Source organism: Arachis hypogaea, chromosome 3 (genome assembly GCF_003086295.3).
Source record: "Arachis hypogaea cultivar Tifrunner chromosome 3, arahy.Tifrunner.gnm2.J5K5, whole genome shotgun sequence".
NCBI lineage: Eukaryota > Viridiplantae > Streptophyta > Magnoliopsida > Fabales > Fabaceae > Arachis > Arachis hypogaea.
In genome coordinates, this window is record NC_092038.1 from 5,608,814 (window position 1) to 5,630,842 (window position 22,029).

General features: G+C 31.8%; 3 protein-coding genes across 13 annotated transcripts; all 3 read right to left on the bottom strand.

The window, feature by feature from the left end:
- Positions 1-842: 842 nt before the first annotated feature.
- Positions 843-6,444, bottom strand: LOC112789045 (uncharacterized). 10 transcript variants are annotated; one of them, XM_025830765.3, is made up of 9 exons: positions 5,766-6,214; positions 4,790-5,569; positions 4,275-4,374; positions 3,588-3,644; positions 3,098-3,203; positions 2,401-2,483; positions 1,795-1,856; positions 1,593-1,659; positions 843-1,214 (listed from the first exon to the last, which is right to left on the bottom strand). In XM_025830765.3, exons 2-9 carry the CDS (start codon positions 5,119-5,121, stop codon positions 1,146-1,148), a joined length of 876 nt encoding a protein of 291 aa, XP_025686550.1. In that variant the 5' UTR covers positions 5,122-5,569; positions 5,766-6,214; the 3' UTR covers positions 843-1,145. The 10 variants fall into 10 exon arrangements, with proteins under 10 accessions (XP_025686550.1, XP_025686556.1, XP_025686554.1 ...); XM_025830771.3 differs by having other exon boundaries at positions 843-1,258; XM_025830769.3 differs by having other exon boundaries at positions 843-1,209; positions 1,563-1,659.
- Positions 6,445-11,677: 5,233 nt separating this feature from the next.
- Positions 11,678-17,231, bottom strand: LOC112789047 (inactive leucine-rich repeat receptor-like serine/threonine-protein kinase At1g60630). Of its 2 annotated transcripts, none has more exons than XM_025830780.3 (3): positions 16,735-17,231; positions 14,597-16,509; positions 11,678-12,521 (listed from the first exon to the last, which is right to left on the bottom strand). In XM_025830780.3, exons 2-3 carry the CDS (start codon positions 15,972-15,974, stop codon positions 11,863-11,865), a joined length of 2,037 nt encoding a protein of 678 aa, XP_025686565.1. In that variant the 5' UTR covers positions 15,975-16,509; positions 16,735-17,231; the 3' UTR covers positions 11,678-11,862. The 2 variants fall into 2 exon arrangements, with proteins under 2 accessions (XP_025686565.1, XP_025686566.1); XM_025830781.3 differs by having other exon boundaries at positions 14,597-16,504; positions 16,735-17,220.
- Positions 17,232-18,547: 1,316 nt separating this feature from the next.
- LOC114927503 (endo-1,4-beta-xylanase 5-like) lies at positions 18,548-21,622 on the bottom strand. The gene is made up of 6 exons (XM_029297510.2): positions 21,563-21,622; positions 21,206-21,425; positions 20,944-21,110; positions 20,749-20,847; positions 19,252-20,049; positions 18,548-19,040 (listed from the first exon to the last, which is right to left on the bottom strand). Exons 1-6 carry the CDS (start codon positions 21,620-21,622, stop codon positions 18,663-18,665), a joined length of 1,722 nt encoding a protein of 573 aa, XP_029153343.2. The 3' UTR covers positions 18,548-18,662.
- Positions 21,623-22,029: the final 407 nt, after the last annotated feature.

The window sequence follows — 22,029 nt, forward strand, 5'->3', positions numbered from 1 at the left end:
TTTGAATTTGGAATCAATCTCTCTTAGGTCTTGAGAGAGTAGAAGCATTACTCTTTCAGGGTAATAAATTTTTCTACTCTTTATTAGTGGCACTTTAGTTATAACACCAATGGCACTTAATTGATGCTTTTTTGAAAAAATATTATTATTATCATTATTTATTCAACAGGGCCGGTTGTTGGTTACAAGAATAAGTTGAATTGAACAAAGAATCGCATGATGTGATGCCTCACACGTTTCAATAGTTTGTCAACCTCCAAATTATTTAACAAATTCAGACCCAAATAGAAAAACTGATTTGCTCCACAAATATGTGTATGTTGATAATTTTGTATAATTAGGTGCAAAAGTATTTAAAAATACACTGGTCTAAAAAAATGTACATATACAAATAGTACAAAAGGAAATGCTCTTACAATCAAATGATATGGCAAATCAGTAAATATAAATATAATATATGGCTGCACCTAATTAAAGAAAGTATTTTTTTTCCAAAACTACTTTTAGTACTTTAATTGGTATCAGAGCACGCACTGATCAGAGGAATATAAAGTCCATTATATTTGTGGCATGCTATGCTTAATTAAAATGCATGCTCCACTTAAGGAACTGAATTAAAGGATACTTTAATCTTTTCCTAACTACTAGTACCAGTCTAAAGCATAAACCTAATTATTTTAATCTATAAATATAAACAATAGAAGAGGCCTGCACCCTTTTGAGTAAAGTTCTGAAATATTATATTGCAAGCATCAATTAAACTATTTGAAGATCCATCCCCCTCAAGAAGGAATCTGTTACCAACTTGATTCTTTAATGTACAATAAATAATGAACAAGTAATGCAAATAATGATATTTCCATTGCAATGCAAACTAGCATATAATCATAGATCTACAATAATTCCTCCTACACATACCAATAATACTATGAAAAACAATAAGGGTTGCATCGAGTTCAAGCCATTGTTATATTAAATGCTTTCCTATTTTCAATTTTTTGCAAGGAGAAATGTTTCTTATTTATACAACAGCAGTTCCAGGTTTCCCTTCAAACAAAAAATATAAACCAGAAAGCAGTGAGATCAAAGATGATGGTGGATTAGAGACTCTTGAGATTGTGCAGATTCAGTGATGCCCTGGCTCCTCAATCGCATTCAGCACCACCACGCTCGAAGCGTAGGCTTCCGCGTAAAAAATGCCAATCTCTTCTACACTGAGGCAATCTTGATGGAGTCAGCAATTTGTCCTCTTGAATTGCTAATACATAAACCAATCAAGTTCTATAATTTATTTATTTATTTATACATTATTATATTCTATGCTTCAAAACTTCACATAACAAACTAGGTAATTTAGCTAAATCATATCATAAAGTGGTTGCTATACTTTCTTAGTTTCTTCTTTTTATTCATTTCCTTCCTTTCATATTTATTGCTATTTATTTTCTCTGTGGACATTTGATTTTAATTAATCATGTGCTTGAAAATATAAAACAAAACAGACATAAACAAAAGGAAGCATGGTTATACGTATATAAAATACTAGAAATTGAAGAGCCTACCTAAGTTCTATCAGGTAAAATAATACTAACAAGATCATCGTTAATGGTGACGTTCAGCGGTGGCATTTGACTCATAATCCCAGGCATCTCTCTCATGCTGCACAAACTTTATTAGTGAGATTTCACAAAGATTATATACATCGATTACAAGTACAACATGAAAATGAAGATGAAGATGAAAACTAAAATGAATTAGTGTATCAATCAAGTCCTATTCAGAGGATTCACATACTCATTAAGAATTGAACAAATGTTGTGCCTTGTGTGGCAAAAGAGATCAATGTTATCCTGCAACTGTTTATCAAAGAACACTATCATTATTGCAGCATGGATTCAGAAAACAACATTATATACATCACATGAGAATGTAAACAAAAGTCACATGAAAAGAAAGTAAATCCAAAAGCATAAAACCACTTGCATATGAATTCATGCTTAATTCATATTACACAAATAACAAGTATTTAGTCTTTTCCCATAGTAATTTCTAATAAGCTTAAGCTCTAATAACAGCTATATATTAGAATCAAGGAGAGAGAGAGAGAGAGAGAGAGAGAGAGAGAGAGAGAGAATTCATGGCTCAGGTGTTCCATGAAAAACAACTTTTGACGCCATATGAAAATGTGATGATTTCTTTTACTTAACATTTTCATCTTTCCTAAACATGATATCAATCAATTATCCATGAAAAAAACCTAGGTTGGTGAAATGCCACAAATTTATATTTTAGACACTGAACTAGTTAGTAACATGGTTTAAGATTATAAATATTTGCAAAGAGCTGCAACTATTTATAATCAGCAATAAAACAATAGAATGGTTCGGTTGAGCAGTTCACCTTGTAACTAGACAAATTGTTTGTGATTTGATTAAATGCTTGAGCATTCTGCTCCATGAGTTTCCTCAAAGGACCACAAATTCCTGATAGTACACAAGGAAGAAAGCACTTGATGAAATAAGGACAATGATCCCCCGTGACATTAAAAGCTGGGGTCAGGGCAAGAATCTGATATTACATAACCAAGTACAAAAAATAAGTAAATAAAGAATAACCAAACCAAAAGAATAGTTTCTTATTGTACGAAAAAACAAGGACGAAGTAAGAATATCTTGGCATTTCATTCACCTGATACAAACTAAAGGCTTACCAGAAAGTTGTCCGAATATAAAATATTACTGAACAGTAACTACAGTGAATTACACCCTAGAACACCATGAAGATATTGAATCGATAAAGAATGAGTAATATTAACAATGTGAACCCCCCCCCCCTCCTTTTTTTTTGTTGTTTTTTGTTGTTTGGGGACCAACTAAAATAATGGGGACAGAAGTGGAATTTGGGGATCAAACTGTAGTCCCAAAATTTCAGGGGATCCAACGCCGCATGGGCTACTTGTGTCATACATTAATGTATTTGTACTTTCAGTTTCAACTTGTAGTAAGTATAAAATTTAAAATAATTGAGTTGCAGGCAATTAAGAGATGATGAGAACTTTCGCTAAGATAGTAATGATAAAAATAGAAGATATACTAACCATCATATATTATTCGTTGACTTCGGTCAGTCTGGCGTGACATGTATGTGGCCATGCTAGGGTTTAGAGCCATGTTTGTCTTCGAAGCTGAGTCCATTGGTTTATCCTGAAGAAGCATGACTTTAGACTATTGGTTCTTCAATCAACATTAGATCCTAAAGACATTGATTCAATTATCAAAACAGGAATCCTATTTATGGGATGCAACACAGCTAAAGTGTTATCACCACCATCATCATTGACAAGACAGTCAAGTTAAGCAAGTTGAGAGTACTCAAAGGAACTAATTTTCGTATAATGTACCTGTTTGGTCACAAACAACAATAACATCAATGAGGAATTTACTAATATCCCCAAAATAATATCATATGTGTATGTTTGTGAATTCGGAGAAGCTTGAATCAATTCTAATGGACTAGATGTGAAAATATAGAACCATTCAGTAAAATATGGCAGTATCGGCTATCGGATATGCCTCCTATTCACTTACCTTTCTGTTATGGACCTTCTTTCCCAGATTGTGGTCTTCTGATTTCCTCCGCTTTCTCTGTGAAAAGGTTTTTGTCAGTATTTTAAGCTTCCATAATAGGACAATACAGTGCAATCACAGCATAACCACCCATCTCCCAGGCATAATGATTAATGGATTACGTTCACATGGTGCAAATTTTTCATTTGTTGTGGATAAAACTTCATCTACAACCCTAACATATAATCTAACCAACATGAGATGAAAAGTAACTTTCTACTACCGCAGTTGGCAATGGCAATTATGGCCACAACGCCGCTACAGCAACCATATTTGACCCAACTGCAAGTTCCATCAGCTATATTCTCTAGAAGTGTTATCCAATTGCTGGAACTGCCACCATGACTACGACCAAAATCTAAATCCCTGCCTTTAAACCACTGATAACTTACGTTGTCATAAAAATTTCTTGCATATCTAGATTTTCATAGTCATTGCAGCTATAAAAAACTACGGTAAATGAGGAATTGGGTGGCAGGAAATGAGACAACTAAATTTTGAATAGCATGAAATAATCACAACATTTTCAAGAAAACATAATGCATTGCAAATTTCAAATTTTCTTCTATACCCATGTTCAGCATAGGCATCACTAATAATGCTCAAAATACAAATATTGGAGAATCTGTTGAAAGAAAAGGTGCTTACTGTCATCCATCTACACCTCAAAGCAACATTGCGAACAGTTTTATCAGGCAATGTGGCAGCAATTTTTATGTACCTCATTATACTTGGCTCATCGGCATATCTAGTGATAAAACAGAAGAATCAAGAAAACAAGGGTTAGGAAACATAAGACTAGAACAAGCAAGACAATACTAGCACAATGACATAAGCATACTTTACAATAATGAATGTAGGACGACGAATAATGACTCAAATTCCAATTGGAACCCATATTTAGAAATTGAAGACAGGGTTGTAATAAGAAAAACAACACATGAACATCAGCAAATAGAATGAGAGGCATCATGGTAGGATGACAGTATGCATACACAAGTCGCTGATACAATCATTTCATCCCTAATAACAACTTAGAAGTCTCACCACCGAAAACTATTTTCAAACCGAAATGATCTAGCAGCAAGTTACTATGCATCAATGTGACATATATTGAGGGGAGGCGGGAAGCTAAAACTAATTATCCACAACAAACAACTTACCTTGCAAGACCCTCCTCCAATTTGTACTGCTCATCAACAGACCACTCAACAGCCAATCCTGCGTCGTGCTTCAGCCCGGGGACCGAATCAAGAAGCAGCGAGGAGCCAGATGAATTACCAGCTTGACTTATGACAGGGTTGCTGGTGCTACTAATGATGGATGAATTTGGAGAATATATCATACCAGAACTACTACTCAACCCAAAATAATTTCCCATTGGAACCATCTCAGACAAGCTATTCATAGCACTAGGTTGAAATGATATTGCGTGCCTGTTCAAAGCAGAATCTAAACTTTCACTGTGAAACCCAGCGTTTGACTCTGCTGCCATCCCTTTATAAACCCTTTTTTTCCTTTAAGAGTTGTCTCTAACGATTTACCCCTAAATCACCATAAGCTACAAGTAGTAGCTAAAAGCATTTTCATACAAATAACAAAGTCTAAACCAATTGACAAGTTCAGGGTATCTATCCAAAACCAGAATCATTTATATTCCTCACAAAAAAAGGAAGGGGAAAAAGGAAAATCCAGCAAAAATTACAGCTCAAACACCCAGCAGAACAAAAAGGTTGTTCATCAAACTACCTTACTTCAAACACATACCAGATTCATCAACCAGGAAAATTTTAAAACCCCACGATTAAAAACACTCAAAAATCGAAACTTTAGCTCCAGAAACTCAGAAGAGTGAAAAAAAAGAGAAAGGTAGAGCAACCCACAGAGAAAGGCGATGGCTGAAGTTGAAGTCCCTCCCACAGAGAGAAACCCAAATCAGTGGCCTGCAACAAAAAACGAAAAAGATGAAAACTTGAGCTTCAAAGGAGTCAATTATGGAGCAACAAAGGTGCTGCAAAGGTGGAATGATAAAAGCCCTAAGCAACAGATGGAAGAAAAAAATAAAAATTGAACGTGTCGAAACAGAACATGGGGAAGTGGATAGAGAGAGAGAAAGTGATAGAGAGAGAAAGCTGTTACCTTTCCGACTGAGAGGGCTAGTTGGTGGTGATGGGTGGCTTTTGTGGGTTTTGGGGGTTTTCTCTCACTTCAAAAATGCTATTTACTGAATCACTCACCATTTGCCATTTGATACTTTCTGGGGTTGCGGGGTACCCTTCTTTCTTTCTTTCTTTCTTTCTCTGCTTTGTGACACACTCAACACTCTCTCTCTCTCTCTCTCTCTCTCTCTCTCTGTATCTCTCTCTCAGAAGAGAGAGACAAAGAATGGCTTAACAGCTCCACCAATAAGGAAACAGATGAAGAGAAAATAAAGTAAGCAAAAAAGTTTTTATATTTTTGCAGAAAAATAAAAAAGATAATAATGGATGGTTGTGGATCTTGGAATTCAGCAACAGTGCGAATCCCAATAAGCATTTGATGCTAATCATTGTGGAGTCCACCTCTGCTTTTTTTTTGTTAATTTTCCCCCTTTTTTTCCCTATCGAGTGTGGGATTAATAGTAGAATCACATAACACATATGGTAAAAAATATTTAATTTTTAAAAAACAATTTGTTAATTATCAATAATTTAACAAATATTTGAAATTAAAATATTTTTGTTATTTTTTTAAGGGAAAAGAAAAAGAAAGGAAAAGACAGAAGCAAGAAGAAGTAGACATAAGAGGAAGTGAAGCTATATATGGAGGTTGGTCAAAGTGGCAATGATCATTGTATAAGGTCTTACTTGCACTTCCCATGTTAAAACATGTGCCCTTTCACTTCATTCAACTTGGAAGAAATTCAAGCATGGAATGTGTGCTAGTGCAAGTGCAACCCAAAGAGGGAGGAGGAGGGTCACAACCAATACTTTTATTAGTTTTAGGTGGGGGAATCATTATACTTTTTAAAAAATAATTGTATTTGTTTAAATATCAATTTTATTATATAAAAAAATTGTGAGAGAGACAAAAAGATAGTTATTAAATACAAACACTTTTATTTCTCTTTGTAATAGATATAGAGTATTAAATTAAATCATTAAATTAATAGTATTTGATTTGATATTTAATACATTAATGGTGTAAATTCAATAAGTTGGTACCAAAAATTAAGATAATAGGTAAACATAAAATATAACAATATAAGACTATATGTGTTGGTGTTTATTTTTTCATAGCGTCTTTTAACTTGTCTGATCAATAATTATTTTACTGTAAATTTGAACTTTATTTTAGAGTTTAATTTTAGCCAATAAATTTATGCATGCATAATGTTTTGGTTCTTTTAATTTATTTAGATATTATTAGTTTAGATAAAAAATTAAGTTTGATAATATTATTAATTATCAAATAATATCTATTGAAAATTTAAGAAAAGGGAGAGAGGACAATTAGTAGATCCGTTTACAACAAAATCTCATACAAGAATAAGTCAAACTAAAAAAGAAGTACGAAAAAGAATGAATCCCTTTAATACTATCCAAAAAAAATTGACACTAAAAATATTTTTCTTTAAATAGAAATATATCTAAATAGGGTAGTTTATTTAAAAAAATGCACATAAAAAAAATTGAAAATTTTAGGCCATCCTTTCTCTTACCTTAAGTAGTACTACTATCCCCATGAGCATGCTTATTTAGGAAAATTCCGAACATTAGTGTTAGTTGAGTTACATAAGTATCACATTTTAGGAAAAGAATCAGATCTCTACAATCTTGACAAGTAGTCACTGCTATAGTATCCTGATATCAGTTCTAATTAAATAATTCATTCATTCATTCATTAACTAACCAATAATTTTCAGTATTATTATTAGTAGTAGTAGTAACATTATTTTATATCTTTCAATAACTAAAAATAGTAAGTAGCACTGTTTGGCTATAAAGTTTAGAGAAATGGTCTAAAAATATTTAGCAAATAATAATGGCAGGCTAGGCTATGATATGGCATGACTAAATAGTTGATTGGTTAAATTAATAATGCTAGCTTGAAAATTAAAGAGGCAATATGAATCTGAAAAAATGTATTGGGTCCAAAATGAAATGGGACCCCTAAGGTCTTGGAAGGGTATTTATTAAATAATAAAGGTGACAGCATCGCACCAATCCACCCACTCCTCCCACTAGAATCCGTGACAGTGCTGTCAATGTTCATCTTGGCATTTACCTACATCCATCCTTCTGCCACTCTCTCTTTCAATTCAATCAGGCCCTTCGTTTTCCTGCACTTCTAAATTTTATTAAACAAAATATGTTCAATTATTTTAAATAATTCATACAAAATTTTATAATAGTAATTCATTAATATACAATTTTTAATTTAATAATTTTCATGAAATCATTTCTTCAAACACTTAAGTTAATAGTAGGACAGATTTACATTAATATTTATATTTTTAACATGACTTTTTATGTAATAAATTTTTTTTATAAATTCTATATATGTTATTTTTTATTTATTTTATGTTATTTTTTTAGAACAACAGCAGATTAAATTTTAGATTTTTTATCATAAAAATTTTAATACCATATTATGTGAAAAATATTATATTTTGGAAAAAAATGTTTTAGTATAAAGTTATTTATTCATAATTATACTAGTATTTTAAAAGCATTTGTTGAAAAGATCACACAGCAAAAAATACTAAAAAAGTTAATATTTTCAGTATATTTAATATATCAAACTTTTTGTTTTCGAAAAAGCTGTTTTGTTTTCATACAATCCTTATTTATTATTATTTTTTATATGGGACATGTTATTTATATAAGATTATTTTATGCAAAGATTACGTATGATTTTGGTCTTTAAAGTATAAGTTAAATTTTTTTTGTTTTCAATTTTTTAAGCATACAAAATTGTCCTTAAAATTTAAAACCAAATTTTAAAATTGTCATTTTTATTTAAATATTAAAATTGTAGACCAAATTACTCATAACCAAAAAATTATAAAATAAAAAGAACAGGAAAAAAAAAGAGAAAGAGAATATTTCAATTCTGCGAAGGGGGAAGGAAAGAAGAAGGGGAGAGGAAAGAAAAAGAAGCTGTCCATGACACCTCGGCTTTTGCCGTCACCTCGATACGATTTTGATCCTAAGGTATAGACTATTTTAAAACTAAATTAAACCTTAAGAACGAAATAAATTTTCAACCTATATTTTAAAAACCAAAATCGTACTTAAATTATCTTACGTGCGTTATCATTTGAGCTATAGCTCGTTGGGATTATTATTATTATTATTATTATTATTATTATTATTATTATTATTATTATTATTGGTTAAATTAAGTGAAAAGTTAATATGTGGTAGAATCTAGGTATTCATTCCTCGTTTCGAACCTAACGGGTGGCTTTGGTTTGGCTTCATGCAATCAGAGAATCTCATAAAGAGTGGTGAGATGTAAACATGTACTTACTTTGACCGTTTGGTTAGTTGATAACTGTCACTTATCAACTTATCATCGTCACAAGAATATGTGTAATTGATTATAAACTTACAATTGAAATTGATCCAACTTAACCATATACCCAAAAAAACAAACAATATTTTGCTTCCTTGGTTATTATTTTCTATATTCATTACCAAACTTTATGTTATTTATTTAAGTCTATTTTTGTTGAATGTTTAAATTATAGAATACATGACGGTGGGGGTAATTTGAAGGGGCATGAATTTTAGTAGTAATATTATTTGAATGGAAATCCATGGTGTCCCACTAAGTATTAACCAGATTGGTAAGCTCTAGGGATTTTTTCAGGTAAACTCATTTTCAGCTTTTAATTTTATTCTTATAATAACGAAAGAAAAACACAGCTATTTCTCCCTTTGACACAAAAAAAGCCAACACATATTCGAAGTTTTTATTCTTAACCAACAACAAAGCATTTTTCCGTTTGTCACAAAACTACGAACAACTTGGTTTTCAATTTGCATGTGTCCCTATCCTTATCCAATATATATGAAATAGAATATAGAATATAAAATACGTGTATGTTAGCAAATCATATACGAAATATTGTAAAAAGTAATAAAAGGAAAAAAAAAAGAAATTATCATAAATATTTAACCAGAAAGAACTGGAAAGAAAAAAAAGAAAAAACTATATAAGGAACTAATTTTTAATTAATCAATATTAATCAATTTTTTTTTTAGGATTTATAATGCATGATCTAGAAATAAGGATTTATGATTGATGATTTAGAATCTAAAATTTAACATAAATAAAATAATTTTAAAAAAAATTAATTACTTAACATTACTTAAAAAAAACTCATCCTATAATTAAAAAGAATGTCATGATGATGAGAAAACATGCAGAGAAAAATATTGTGACAATTCATTATTTTTCGGCTAGTTCCTTAATTATATTTTAATTTGGATTGTTTCGGTTCGCTCAAAAATAAAACTTTTTAAACATAAATGAAATTATTTAACTATATTTTTTGTGAACACATGCACTTTTAGATGTTCATTCATTATTATAAAGAATTTCAACCAAAAAAGATCGTCAAATGTTTAAATAGATAAGATATACGAACACTTAAAATAGTTAGAAAAAAATATATTCAAATATTATTTTGTTTTTGACGTTAATTTTCCCTCGTTTATTAATCTAGAAGATACATCGTATATATACAATTTATATAATGAATTGCAAAGACATCTTTTTAGTTGGTTCAGCTTAATAATTAATTATAACCTCGATTTGTTCTAAAATAATTGAGCTGTTAATACCGAGCTGTGATTGATGGATTAATATTCTGGCACACGTAACAATTTTTTATCAATAATTGTTATTAGTACATAATTGTTCCCCTTTTAGAAATTGGTGAACAATCTAAAAAACCTTTTTTATATTTTTGGTTATACAAAAAATATAGCTTCGTCCTTTATGAATTCTAATTAATTAATTAGCAAAGACATACAATACATGACAAACAGAATTTGATACTCATCATCAATCTTTTCATCACGTCTTCCATATTTTCATTAAAAAAATGATGTTCTTCATATATAGATGCATCAATTTCTAGGATAAATTAAATAATCAGTCAAAAACCAGCAATTGATTTTTATTATTTTATTTTCCAAAAAAAGAAAGTAAAATATTGTTTGATATTATATAATCCGAGTCCTAAATGAAAAAAAAAATTGTCGGTACGAAAGTTGAATGGTGCATTATTGTGTTTTCATATTAAAAAAAGGAATTTTTTTCTGCCATATATACACGTCAACTTAATGATACATATTCATGTCCTTAGTTTTTCTATAAAATATCTGAAATTTTTTGTCTATTTTTTAAATTGAATAGACTAAACTCATTTCAAAAGTTAACTTCGTTCTAAAGATAAAAAAATATTTCAATACTTCTTGTAAAATCTCTGAATACTATTTTTTTAGAAATATAAAACTTGTAATACACTAATACCTATTCATCAGTTTCATTTATAGATGAGATTTTTTTTAGAAATATAAAACTTGTAATACACTATTTGACCCTTTACATTTATTAAAAAAGGAAAACAATAGATTCTTAAGAAATAATTCATCAGCCATTTGATTTGATCTTTTTTAATGTAGTTAACTAATTAATGGGTTTAATTTTAGTTCCTGGAGAGATTTAAAGTGATTATCATGTCTTTTATATATTGTTCTATGAGATAAGAGATATGATTCTCTTGTAATTACCCTTCAAAATAAATTGTAATTATTATAATAATTTTTTTATTGTCTATAGTATCCCCTAACTTGACAGACAAAAGACTAATCTGCTGCAAATATAAATTCCATTTAAGAATCTGGTCAATGGGTTGTTACATACACAAAGCGAAATTCGAACGCCACTTGTTTAAATGGAGAGAAGGAAACACTATAAATACTTGGAATCTTTTGCAATGGCAGTGATGAATCTTTTGAGTCTAGAAAATGAATGAATCTCTTAAAAAGTGCATATACTCACAAAGAACAAGAAGATTAAGAATCAAGGTGTTTACAGCATGAGTTTTCTATCACCTAGAATGATGGATTGGAAAATCAATAACCAATAATTCAAGGAGAAAAATCAGCATCAAAAGCATAGGTTTCAATCAAACTATTATTAACCACCTACCTAAAAATAAAAAAAGAAAAATTTGACATCATATGCTCAAGTGTTCTTCCCTTGGAAAGCTTTGAACTGTATCTGACCATCTACCTGGTGAATGATCACTACTATTTGATGATACCTGAGCTTCCCCTCTTGTGTCTCTTATCATCTTCAGAACTTCCCTCATCGACGGCCGGTTCTCCGGCACAAGCGAAACACATGCCATTGCAATGTTCAAGAGAGCTTGAAGCTTCTCTTCGGATGCTTCATTGCCCGAGGAAGGATCATCCCCGGACTCTGTCTCTTCCTCACGAACCGATTTAACCCATCTTGGTATATCCGAGCCGTGTTCTTGGACAAGGTCTTGGAAGGGAGTTTTTCCTGTTAAGAGTTCCAGGAGAAGGACTCCGAAGCTGTATACATCGGCCGGTTGCGTGTGAGACCTCTGGAAGCTTCTGCATTCGGGTGCTCTGTAGAATAAAGAGGTGGCACTTGGTTCATCCATTGAGTCAGGGTTAAGGAACATGGTGAGTCCATAGTCAGTAAGACAGGATTCGAAGTCCGAACCCAACAAGACATTAGAAGATTTAAGGTTTCCATGAGTTAAGCCAGGGTTTTGGTGGATGTAGAGTAGGCCGGTCGCGAGATCTTCGGCGATTTTGAGGCAGGATGTCCAATGAAGAGGCTTTCCTCCACCGGATGTTTTTGATCCTGCATTGTTACATTCATCAGAAGATTAACTGAGGAAGATAATAACAAAGTAATTACCAGAAATCTAGAGATGAAGTTTACTAATAATAATGCAGTATTAGAAGTGTAACTTGCCTTAATTAATCCTAAGTAATCACAATTACAAGGTTAAATAGTCCTTATTTTTCCGTTGTACATAGTATGATATCTTGATTTACAGTTCTCTTGCTTTATAAGAAATGAACAAGGGGGTTGTTCTAATTGGAATAGATTGTGATACAAGGAACATATGCTTTTCCCTCAAATACTAAAAAACCCTTTTTAATTTCCTATTACAAAATTGGTATTGCATTATCAAGAAGAGATAATATAACAGCTTTTTAACAGTTATGGGAACACTTGCCTTTCATCTTTTTCTACATAACATGTTTTAGAAGGGACAATGACAGAACTAAGGTTCTTAATTAATTTACTATCATGCTCAACAACACCAATGTGTAAACTAGGCCTTTATTATTATTATTATTAGCACAGAGGCCTTAGCTACCAATTTATCATGCTCTTTTAAAATAAAATACTAATTAACAGTAGTAACAACTTAGATAAACTACCAAAATATAGTATCTAAGAGTTTATATCACTAATGGAAAATAATATCAAAAGATATGAGCAACAGATAAACCAAAAAATGTTTAGAAACATAACAAAAAAATAAAAGTACTTCTTTTTTTATAAATAGCAATCAATTTTTGCATTTGCTATATAACATCTACAATGGATCTGAATTTTTGCAAAAATATTTAGATACCTATTTGGAAGGTGCATGCAAATATCAGCAGAATTCTATCTCTGAACCTCTTTTTTTTTTTTTAAGTTCAATTATTTACAGAAAAAGGGAAAAAATCACTTGAATACCAAATTTACAAATGAAAAAGTTACTTTTCTAATATGATTGCAAAAAGTACATCAAAACTCGATCTCTAAAATCCTTTATATATTATATTGTTTTTTAATCACCTTTTAAATTTTCTGAAATTTATTTGTTGTTACATCTTTCAGAGATATTTTGGTCAGTTATATCAACTTTCAAGAACCAATTCAGTAGTTTATCTTCAACAACTTTAAAAAGCAACAACAATGAACCATCATAAGATGCATCTATATTTGAACAATAGGAAAGACTCAATATACATGGTTTAATTTGTGACACCAATGAAAGTTGGGATTAGATAACTGTAGAAGTAGATGTTCATCAGGGTGGCATCCAATCTAATAATAACACTATATAGCCTACCAAAAAAAAAAAAAGAAAAGAAAAGAAAGAAAGACTCGATGAAAATTCTCTTTAGTTTTTCAATGGTTGAATGGGACAGCACTAACATGGGGCCAGAATCATATAAATGAGTTGTCAAATAGAAAGCACAAATCTTTATAAAGTCTGAAATTATAATAAACAGTTGGAGAGGGAAAGCAACACCTTGTGTCCCTATTTAACTAAATCTAAGCGAGAGGGAAAGCTTTTGTGCCTAGATATCATTGGATATCAAAGGAGGCCCCCCATTATACACCAAAAGATAATAAACTTTTAGGTCCTTCTCATCAAACCCTCCTTTTCATCCTTGAAAAATACTTACATTATATATCATTATAATTATAATTGTTCTATCATTATATAAATCACCTTCCCACGCATGCAAGACCACATATTCCAATTTCCAACCCACTCTTGTAAACCAGAAATACAACATTGGAACCACAACAACAACAAAGCTAACTAGTCTAGGAACATGATGCCCCAAGCAATAATATTACCAACCCATGTGGAATCCTATGGCTACACCAATACAATCAATTCTAATATAGTGTTTGGTAATTACAATCTAATAGATAAACACCAACACCTTTACCTTTACCTTAAAATCATATCAATATCAATGTTGTGGCTCCACTAATTTATAAGAATTATAAATTGGCAAGAGACATGGAAAGACCAAGAAGAATAATCAAAGCAACAAGAAAGCTACAAGTCAAGCCAAATCCAACATTAATAAATAAATAAATAAATAATAGTGATTGAGAAGAAAACATGAACATACCATGAATGAGAGAGAAGAGGCTGCCATTAGGGAAATAATCATAAACAAGAAGCCTTTCCTCCTTAGCCTGAAAATAAGCCCTAAGTGGGACCAAATTAGGGTGCCTAAGCCTACCAAGAACTTCAATATGTGCCTTAAACTCATCCAAATTAGGGTACCTAGCATCCTTCAACCTCTTAACAGTCACAATAAACCCTGATTCCATAACTGCCTTATATGTACTTCCCATAATGCCCCTCCCAAGTGTCTCAGCTGAAGCCTTAAGCAAATCCTCTAATGTGTAACTCATTTCCCTATTATCCCCTGCTCCTAAGAATAGCAACTTCCCTAGACCCTCACCTTCCCATGCAAAACCACCTTGTTTCCCTTCGTTGTTACCACTGCTGCCGCCGCCGCCGCCGCCGCCGCCGCCGCCTCCGCCGCCGCCAACATCTTCAACTTCCTCCACACTTCCAACCCCATTTCCTTTCCTTCTAGCTCCAGCACCTACCCTCTTCCTACGGTTTCTACAAATGGTGAAGAAGACAAGAACCAAAATAATGAGCAACAAAACAACACCACCAACGGTTCCTCCAATAATCTTGATTAGTTTCGTGCGGTTCGATGATGTTTTTTTCTTTGCTGTTGTTGGAACCGTGGAGGAACTTGGGCTCATAGAAGGAGGCAAAAGGATGTTACTTTTGCATGGCACGTGGACTTGATCGCCGCAGAGATTAGTGTTGCCGGAAAACGAAGAAGCATTGAACCGTACCAATGCCGGAGTCGCCGGGATCTCGCCGGAGAGTTTGTTATTCGAAACGTTTAAGTACCTGAGACTTGATTGGTTGAACCCCGGGATTTTCCCGGTGAACAAGTTGTCCTCCAAGTAGAGCATGTAGAGTCGCCGGAGATTCAGCAACGACGCCGGAATGTCGCCGGAGATTCTGTTCCCTGACAAAACTATGACTTTTACACGATGGAGGTCGGAAACAGAGGCCGGAAACTCTCCGGAGAAGTTGTTGTCGTTGAGGAAAATTGATTTGAGGTTGACTAAGCTTGAAAGTTGTGGAATTTGACCAGAGAGTGAGTTCCCTTTGAAGCTTAGAACTCGAAGCTGATCCAAACGGTTCAGGATCTTCGATTCTAAGGTTCCGGTGAGGTTGGAGTATTCTATAACAAGCTTTCTTACCCTTCCATTGAAGCAGTCTTTGACACCTTGCCATGTGCAGACATCGCTGCCTGGTCGCCATGGAAGCTTGTTGTGTGCGTCTATGGAAGATTTCAGTGCCAAAAGCGCTTGGGAATCGTCCTCTGAGGTTGCAAGTTGAGAGAGAAAACAGAGAACAGAGACGAAGAAAACAGAGTAGAAAACAGAGGATCTTGTTCTTTTTCTTCCCATGTCTTTCTCTTTTTGTGTCTTTTGAAAAGGGAAATGGAGGATGAAAAATGGGACAGCACAAAGTTTGGATCTTTTTCACCAGATTCGGGTCCTCATAATAAATATCGACAAATTCTTAAATAATGCACAGTGTTCACTGACCAAATAAGAGATCTTTGATTTTTCTTTGTTTCCTGTTTGGTGTGACTTTCAGTCAGATCTACCATTGTTGCTTCAAAATGTGAGTTCAACACTTCAACCCAAGCTATTGACTACACTAAAGTTGAGATCTTCAGCTTCAAAGAAGAACAAAACTGTGAATGTGGAAGTGGAGGTGAAAGTGAAAGTGAAAGTAAAAGAGCTCTTCTTTCTCTGAGGATCCATAAAAATGGAGACACTTAATGTGGTTGAAGTGTTGCCTTCTTGGTTTCTGGAAACTATTGTTCACGGACATGGAACACTATGGCAGAACTCTCACGTGAAAATCATCTCACAAATTAACCATTTTTCTCTTCTTTTCTATTTTCTATGATTTCTATATTCTTCTCAATCTGCGCTGCACCAACACCAACACCAACAACATTATTTTTTTATTGTTAACCAACAAAGCAAGCAAAACAAAAACAAGTGTGCATTTATTTATTGATACAATTAGTAGTATATATGTTGTACATTAAGAGAGACAAATAAGACAATCACAATTCACACAAACACCATGCATATATTAATTGGAGTACAGTGTAGTAGTAGTAGTAGTAGCAATAATAATAATAATACTTACTTTCTTGGGTTGCTCATTCTCATGGATTTTGGCAATTTGATAACTTTGCTGAAGTTATGGGAGGATCCAATAATAAAACTCTCCTTCATTAGAATCATTGCAAAACACACTAACTAGCTACCACTGAATGGAATGAATGAATGATGTAGGCTCTAAAAGGCTTCAGCTTTTTAACTTTTTAACTTGTTTTGGAATTGGGTCAAAAAACAAAAAGCAACAGTAGTTTGTGGCAGTAAAACTGAAACACACATGGTGCAAGTGCAGGTTTTCCAGCTACTATAATTTGATTTGAGAAGTGTGAGGATGGTGTTTGTGGTAATAATTTGAGAGAGAGAAAGGAAAAGGAGGGGTTTATGAAATGATGCTTCTATGAATGTATTATTAGAGTGTCTGATCAGAGAGAGAAAGAAAGGACAGAAAAGAACATGCTTCCCTTTCTTTCTCTCAACAAAGACCCCTCTCTTTCATCTCAGGAAATTGGTGAGCGAATTGAAGGCAAATCAAAACAGCAATAAATAAATGGTTTTTCACCAAAAAAAGAGAGGAAGAAAAAACCATGAGCTGCCACGTGTTGCAAAGTAATGGGAAGTGTATGTGACAATAATAATAAAGAAGTTGAACTCGTGTTCAATCAAACTTAGTAGTGATCATTGACTCAATGACCCTTGCCAGCTGTCACATTTTGTTTCTTTTATTTTTTGGATAAATAAAATAGTGCAAATGAATTTACTTGGTGTTGAAAATTGAGATGCTAATAGAGTATAGGAAATTTTGGAAGAAAAAAAAAGAAAAAAATGTGGGTGTGAAGTGAGAAGGGTCATGGGTTTGTGGTTGTGTTTGGTTGACTCGAGACAGTTGCCGAAAATGTAGGTACTACACTATTGAAGAAAAGAGACCATGCGCTCGTATATTTTGGTTCTTTCAAAAGCTCGTACATAAAAATATAAAATTATATTTTGATAAATAAGATATAAATAAAAATATTATGTTTAAAGATATTAAATTAATATATTTTTTATTTATTTTAACAAAAAAATACAAAAATATTAATGAATTATATAAAAAAATTTATTATTCTTATTAATTTTTTATAATTATACTTTTTATTATTATATTTTTTTATAAATTTTTTAAATAAAAAAAGAATAAGGCAATGAATTATAATTCAAATAGCATAATCTTTCTATAATCATTTAAGAAATTGTAAGTTCTAATTTTCTTATTTTTGGTAAAAATAAAAAAGAGAATAAATTATACTTTTATAATTTATTTTAATTTATGATAAAATAAAATACAAGAACACTCATTTTTGTGTTAGTGTCTTGTCTTATTTTATTCCCAAAATCAAAAACTTTTTTTTTCCACAAATTATAGTCACCAGATCCATGTGATTTGCGACTGCCGAAAATTTTTAGTATCAAAGTCATTCAAAGTGTCCATGATTCATGTTTAGATCTATTGAGATGGTAAATAATCTTTTATATTTAGTTATTTCTTATTTGTGCATTGTTGCTATTGATTTTACATACAGTAAATTAACACATTACACGTTTACACATAATCAATTCACTCAATTATTGGAATCATTAATATTTATTTTCCTTATTAGTGTAGAAAAATTGATGTTATGAGGTTTATTTCCTTTATAAGGTTTCTAGCCTTAATGTTTGCTTAATATAGGACATAAACATAAGAATAAATAGACATGAAAAAATGTTTAAAATTTAAGAAAATTACAATTTATTGTTTGGCAAAAAATAAATAGAAGAAGCTATTTTGTGTCATATGTTAAATAAGTTAAAAAATATTATGCATATTAAAAATCAGTCATTATTATTATTTATTTATTTTTAATATATATATTTTATATTTACATAAAAAGAAACTAAGAAAGTACCACTTTTAGGAATAATCATTGATAATAATAACTAGACACAAAGCTTAACAATCTGTGTAGTTATGTGAGACCCATTATTATGATGATGATGTATTGGATTCACTTGAAGGTGGTGAGTGAAAGAGTAATTGTTGTTGTTGATGAGAGGGTGATTGATTTCCAACTTGTAATCTCCATGGAAAAGAGAAACATGAATGAAGCCATTGTGATCAGTGTTTGCTGAGAATGGTTTGAGGCCCCATTCATGAAGAAGCTTGTCCACAACAACACCTGCAGGCAAGTTGTTGAAATTGTTGTCTGTTAAACAAAGTCTGTAGCAACCTTGTGGTGATCTTGCTGTCCACATTATAATTCCTTGGACACCAGGGTGAGAGTGTGCTTCTCTTAGAACTTGTTCAAAGGATTGCACCTACACACAAATTCAAATGTATTAATTAAGGTTGGTTAAAACATAAAATGAAAAGATACCACATTCAACTCAAAATCTTAAAGTGTCTAATTAATGGGTCTCTCATCTTATAAACTCCTCACACTTCTTTATTTTTTTTGATGTGTCACTAACTTCATGTACTTCTGACACTTGAGACATTAACAATAATGTTTAGAGTAGTAAACTTTACCTGATTATTTTGGGGTGAAACATCAATTTCTGTTATCCAAACTGGTGAACGAGTGGCAACAAGTTGATCAATGGAAGCTCTCATGTATGGCAAATTAGGAGGAAAATTAGGAAAATGTGCTTCAAGGCCAATTCCAACAACTCCTCCTCTGCTCTTAAAAGTAGGATAATTTTGAATCTGTCTAAGCTTCTGAATATACCTTGCAGGATTTGCTGCATTATCTCTATTATCCTCAATTGTATTAAACTCATTCAAGAACAATGTAGCACCACCATCAATCCCATGAGCCACACTGAAAACCTTAGCTGAAAAATCTTGTCCAAGTTTACTCTCAAAGAATGAAAAATGCATGTTCTCATTAACAACATCCCAATGAATAACTTGGCCTCTGTATCTTGAAACAACAGATTGAAGCCTCTTTTGCACTGCTATATTGAGTTCTTGTGGTGAAAGTGAAGGGACCCAACCAGGTTGGAATTTGGGGTCATCCCAGAATATGTTGTGGCCTCTAACAGCAATGCGGTTTCTCCTGGCAAAGCCTAGCATCGCGTCCGCGGCCGAGTAGTCTTCCCGGCCCCGGACGGATTCTGTGCTGTACCATTTCATTTCATTGGTGAATGTTGTGACTGTGAACCTTTGGAGGAACCATTTTTGGTATGCAGGGTTGTTGAGAATGGATTTGTCTATTGCGCTTCCAAATGGGAAGCGTGCCCTTGTTTGTTGAAGTGATACACTTGCATTCCTAAGAGGCTTTCCTTCTTTATCCAATATTTGGATTGATACCTTTCTCTTTCTTGCCTGCCAAGTTACACATTTTCAAGAACAAAACAACTTAATCTCATATATTTTGTGGCAAATTTGGGGAATGTAGCACCAATGATGGTTCGCAGAGTGTTAAACTATATTTTTCTTTCTTGTTTTCATAAACTGAACTAGATTTAGACTCGCGCGTAATGCACGAAAAACTAATATTATGAATTTTTGTATATTATTTTTTAGATAGTTAAAAATAATATATGAGTTTTTATTTCATAATTAGTTATAAATTAATCTGTATAATTCTTATAACAAAGAATTATATCAATAAATTCTATGATAAGAACCATGATAATTAGTATTGTTGTATATGTATTTGATTATTTGTAATTGAAAATTGTTATTATTTTTGTTATTATTGTTATTATTATTACAATTTTAATATAAAGTGTTAATTGCATTAGCCGTTACTTTATTATAATTTAAATGTATAATGATATGTAGTAAATTTAATTGATTAAGGGTATTGATTAAGGAAATAGCTTTTTTAGTAAAAATTTAAAACTGCATAATACATGAATTTTTTTTTAATAATTGTCACCTATTTAAAATAGTTAATATTGCATAAAGAAAAATAATTATATGACATAAAATCCTTTCATACTAACTACGTATTAACTTCTATATAATAAAAATATATAGATAAACAAAAACAAAAACTATTAGCAAAACAATGTTTACCTTTTCAATATTGTAATCTTGATGAGACTTCCATTCCTCTTCTGTGAAGGGTTGTAAGGAAACGCTGTCCACCCATATTTCCACATCAGTATTCTTGCTCTACAATACACAGTTCAGCATTTTCAACATCAAATTAAAAAAAATAAAAAATAAAAAATTAATATCTGTTTTAAGAAATTTAAACAATAATATTACTTCAAAATAGAGTTTAGCAATTCCTGATGTATCTGTTGTGAGACCACCCTTTATCATAGACCAGCAATTAGACTTAGCAATTGTGGCACCAGCAAATTTTATCCCTTTCCTTGTTTTAACCATTGCTGTTACTTCAACATTATTTCCCTCATTCACTTGTATCCAAGCTTCACCAAGAACAAAATCAAGTTAATTAATTTCTTGATATTTCATTAATATAAAACCAAGACAATTTATCTTAGTACAAAATTATTAAATTTACCAGATAAAGCATAGTGCTTGTTCTTTTGCAAGAAAACCTTCTGGGAGACACTATCATAAGTTTGCTTTCTCTTATGTGCCACAATGTATTTGTTCCCTAATGATTCTCTATGTTGTATTGCTGATTCACCAAATTGAATCCAACCTTGTGATCCATTATTCAGTTCTGGGTTTTGGATGATTCCTCCATTGTACTGTGGCTTATGAGGGTGTGTCAAACACTGAGGTGGAAATTGAAAACATTAGGACCCACATAATTAAAGTTATGTGTAAATGTAACAGTGACATTAACAGTAAGGTCCTATCCTAGAAAATATAAAATAAAAAAAAAGGTTGTTAGAGGGAAGGACTTAATTACTTCAATGCTGACAGTGTGATCATAGGATAAAGCTTCAGCTCCAAAACCTAGTGTTGTCATATTCAAATACAGTATAGTAGTAAGTAGTTTAGTACTTTAGTGCTATGTATTTTGACTTAACATTAATATATGTTCTTTAATTAGTAACATATAAGAATTAAGAGGAAAATCAAATACATCACAGCATAGCAGAGCTTTGATTGTTAGGAAGTACAGCTGAATTGAGAGAATAAACAATTATTAAAAGAATAATAATAATTGAAAGTTGAACACTGTAACTAGGATAATAAAATAATAGTAGTAGTAGTAGTAGTAATATTAATAAACCAAAGTCTTTTCGATTTGCTGAAGAGTTTGAGTGACACTATTTTGATTTAAATTTTTTTTATATAATTGAATGTTTATGATAGAAATTAAATCACTGATGAAACGACATAAAAAAAATTCTAACATTTTAAATGAAATAA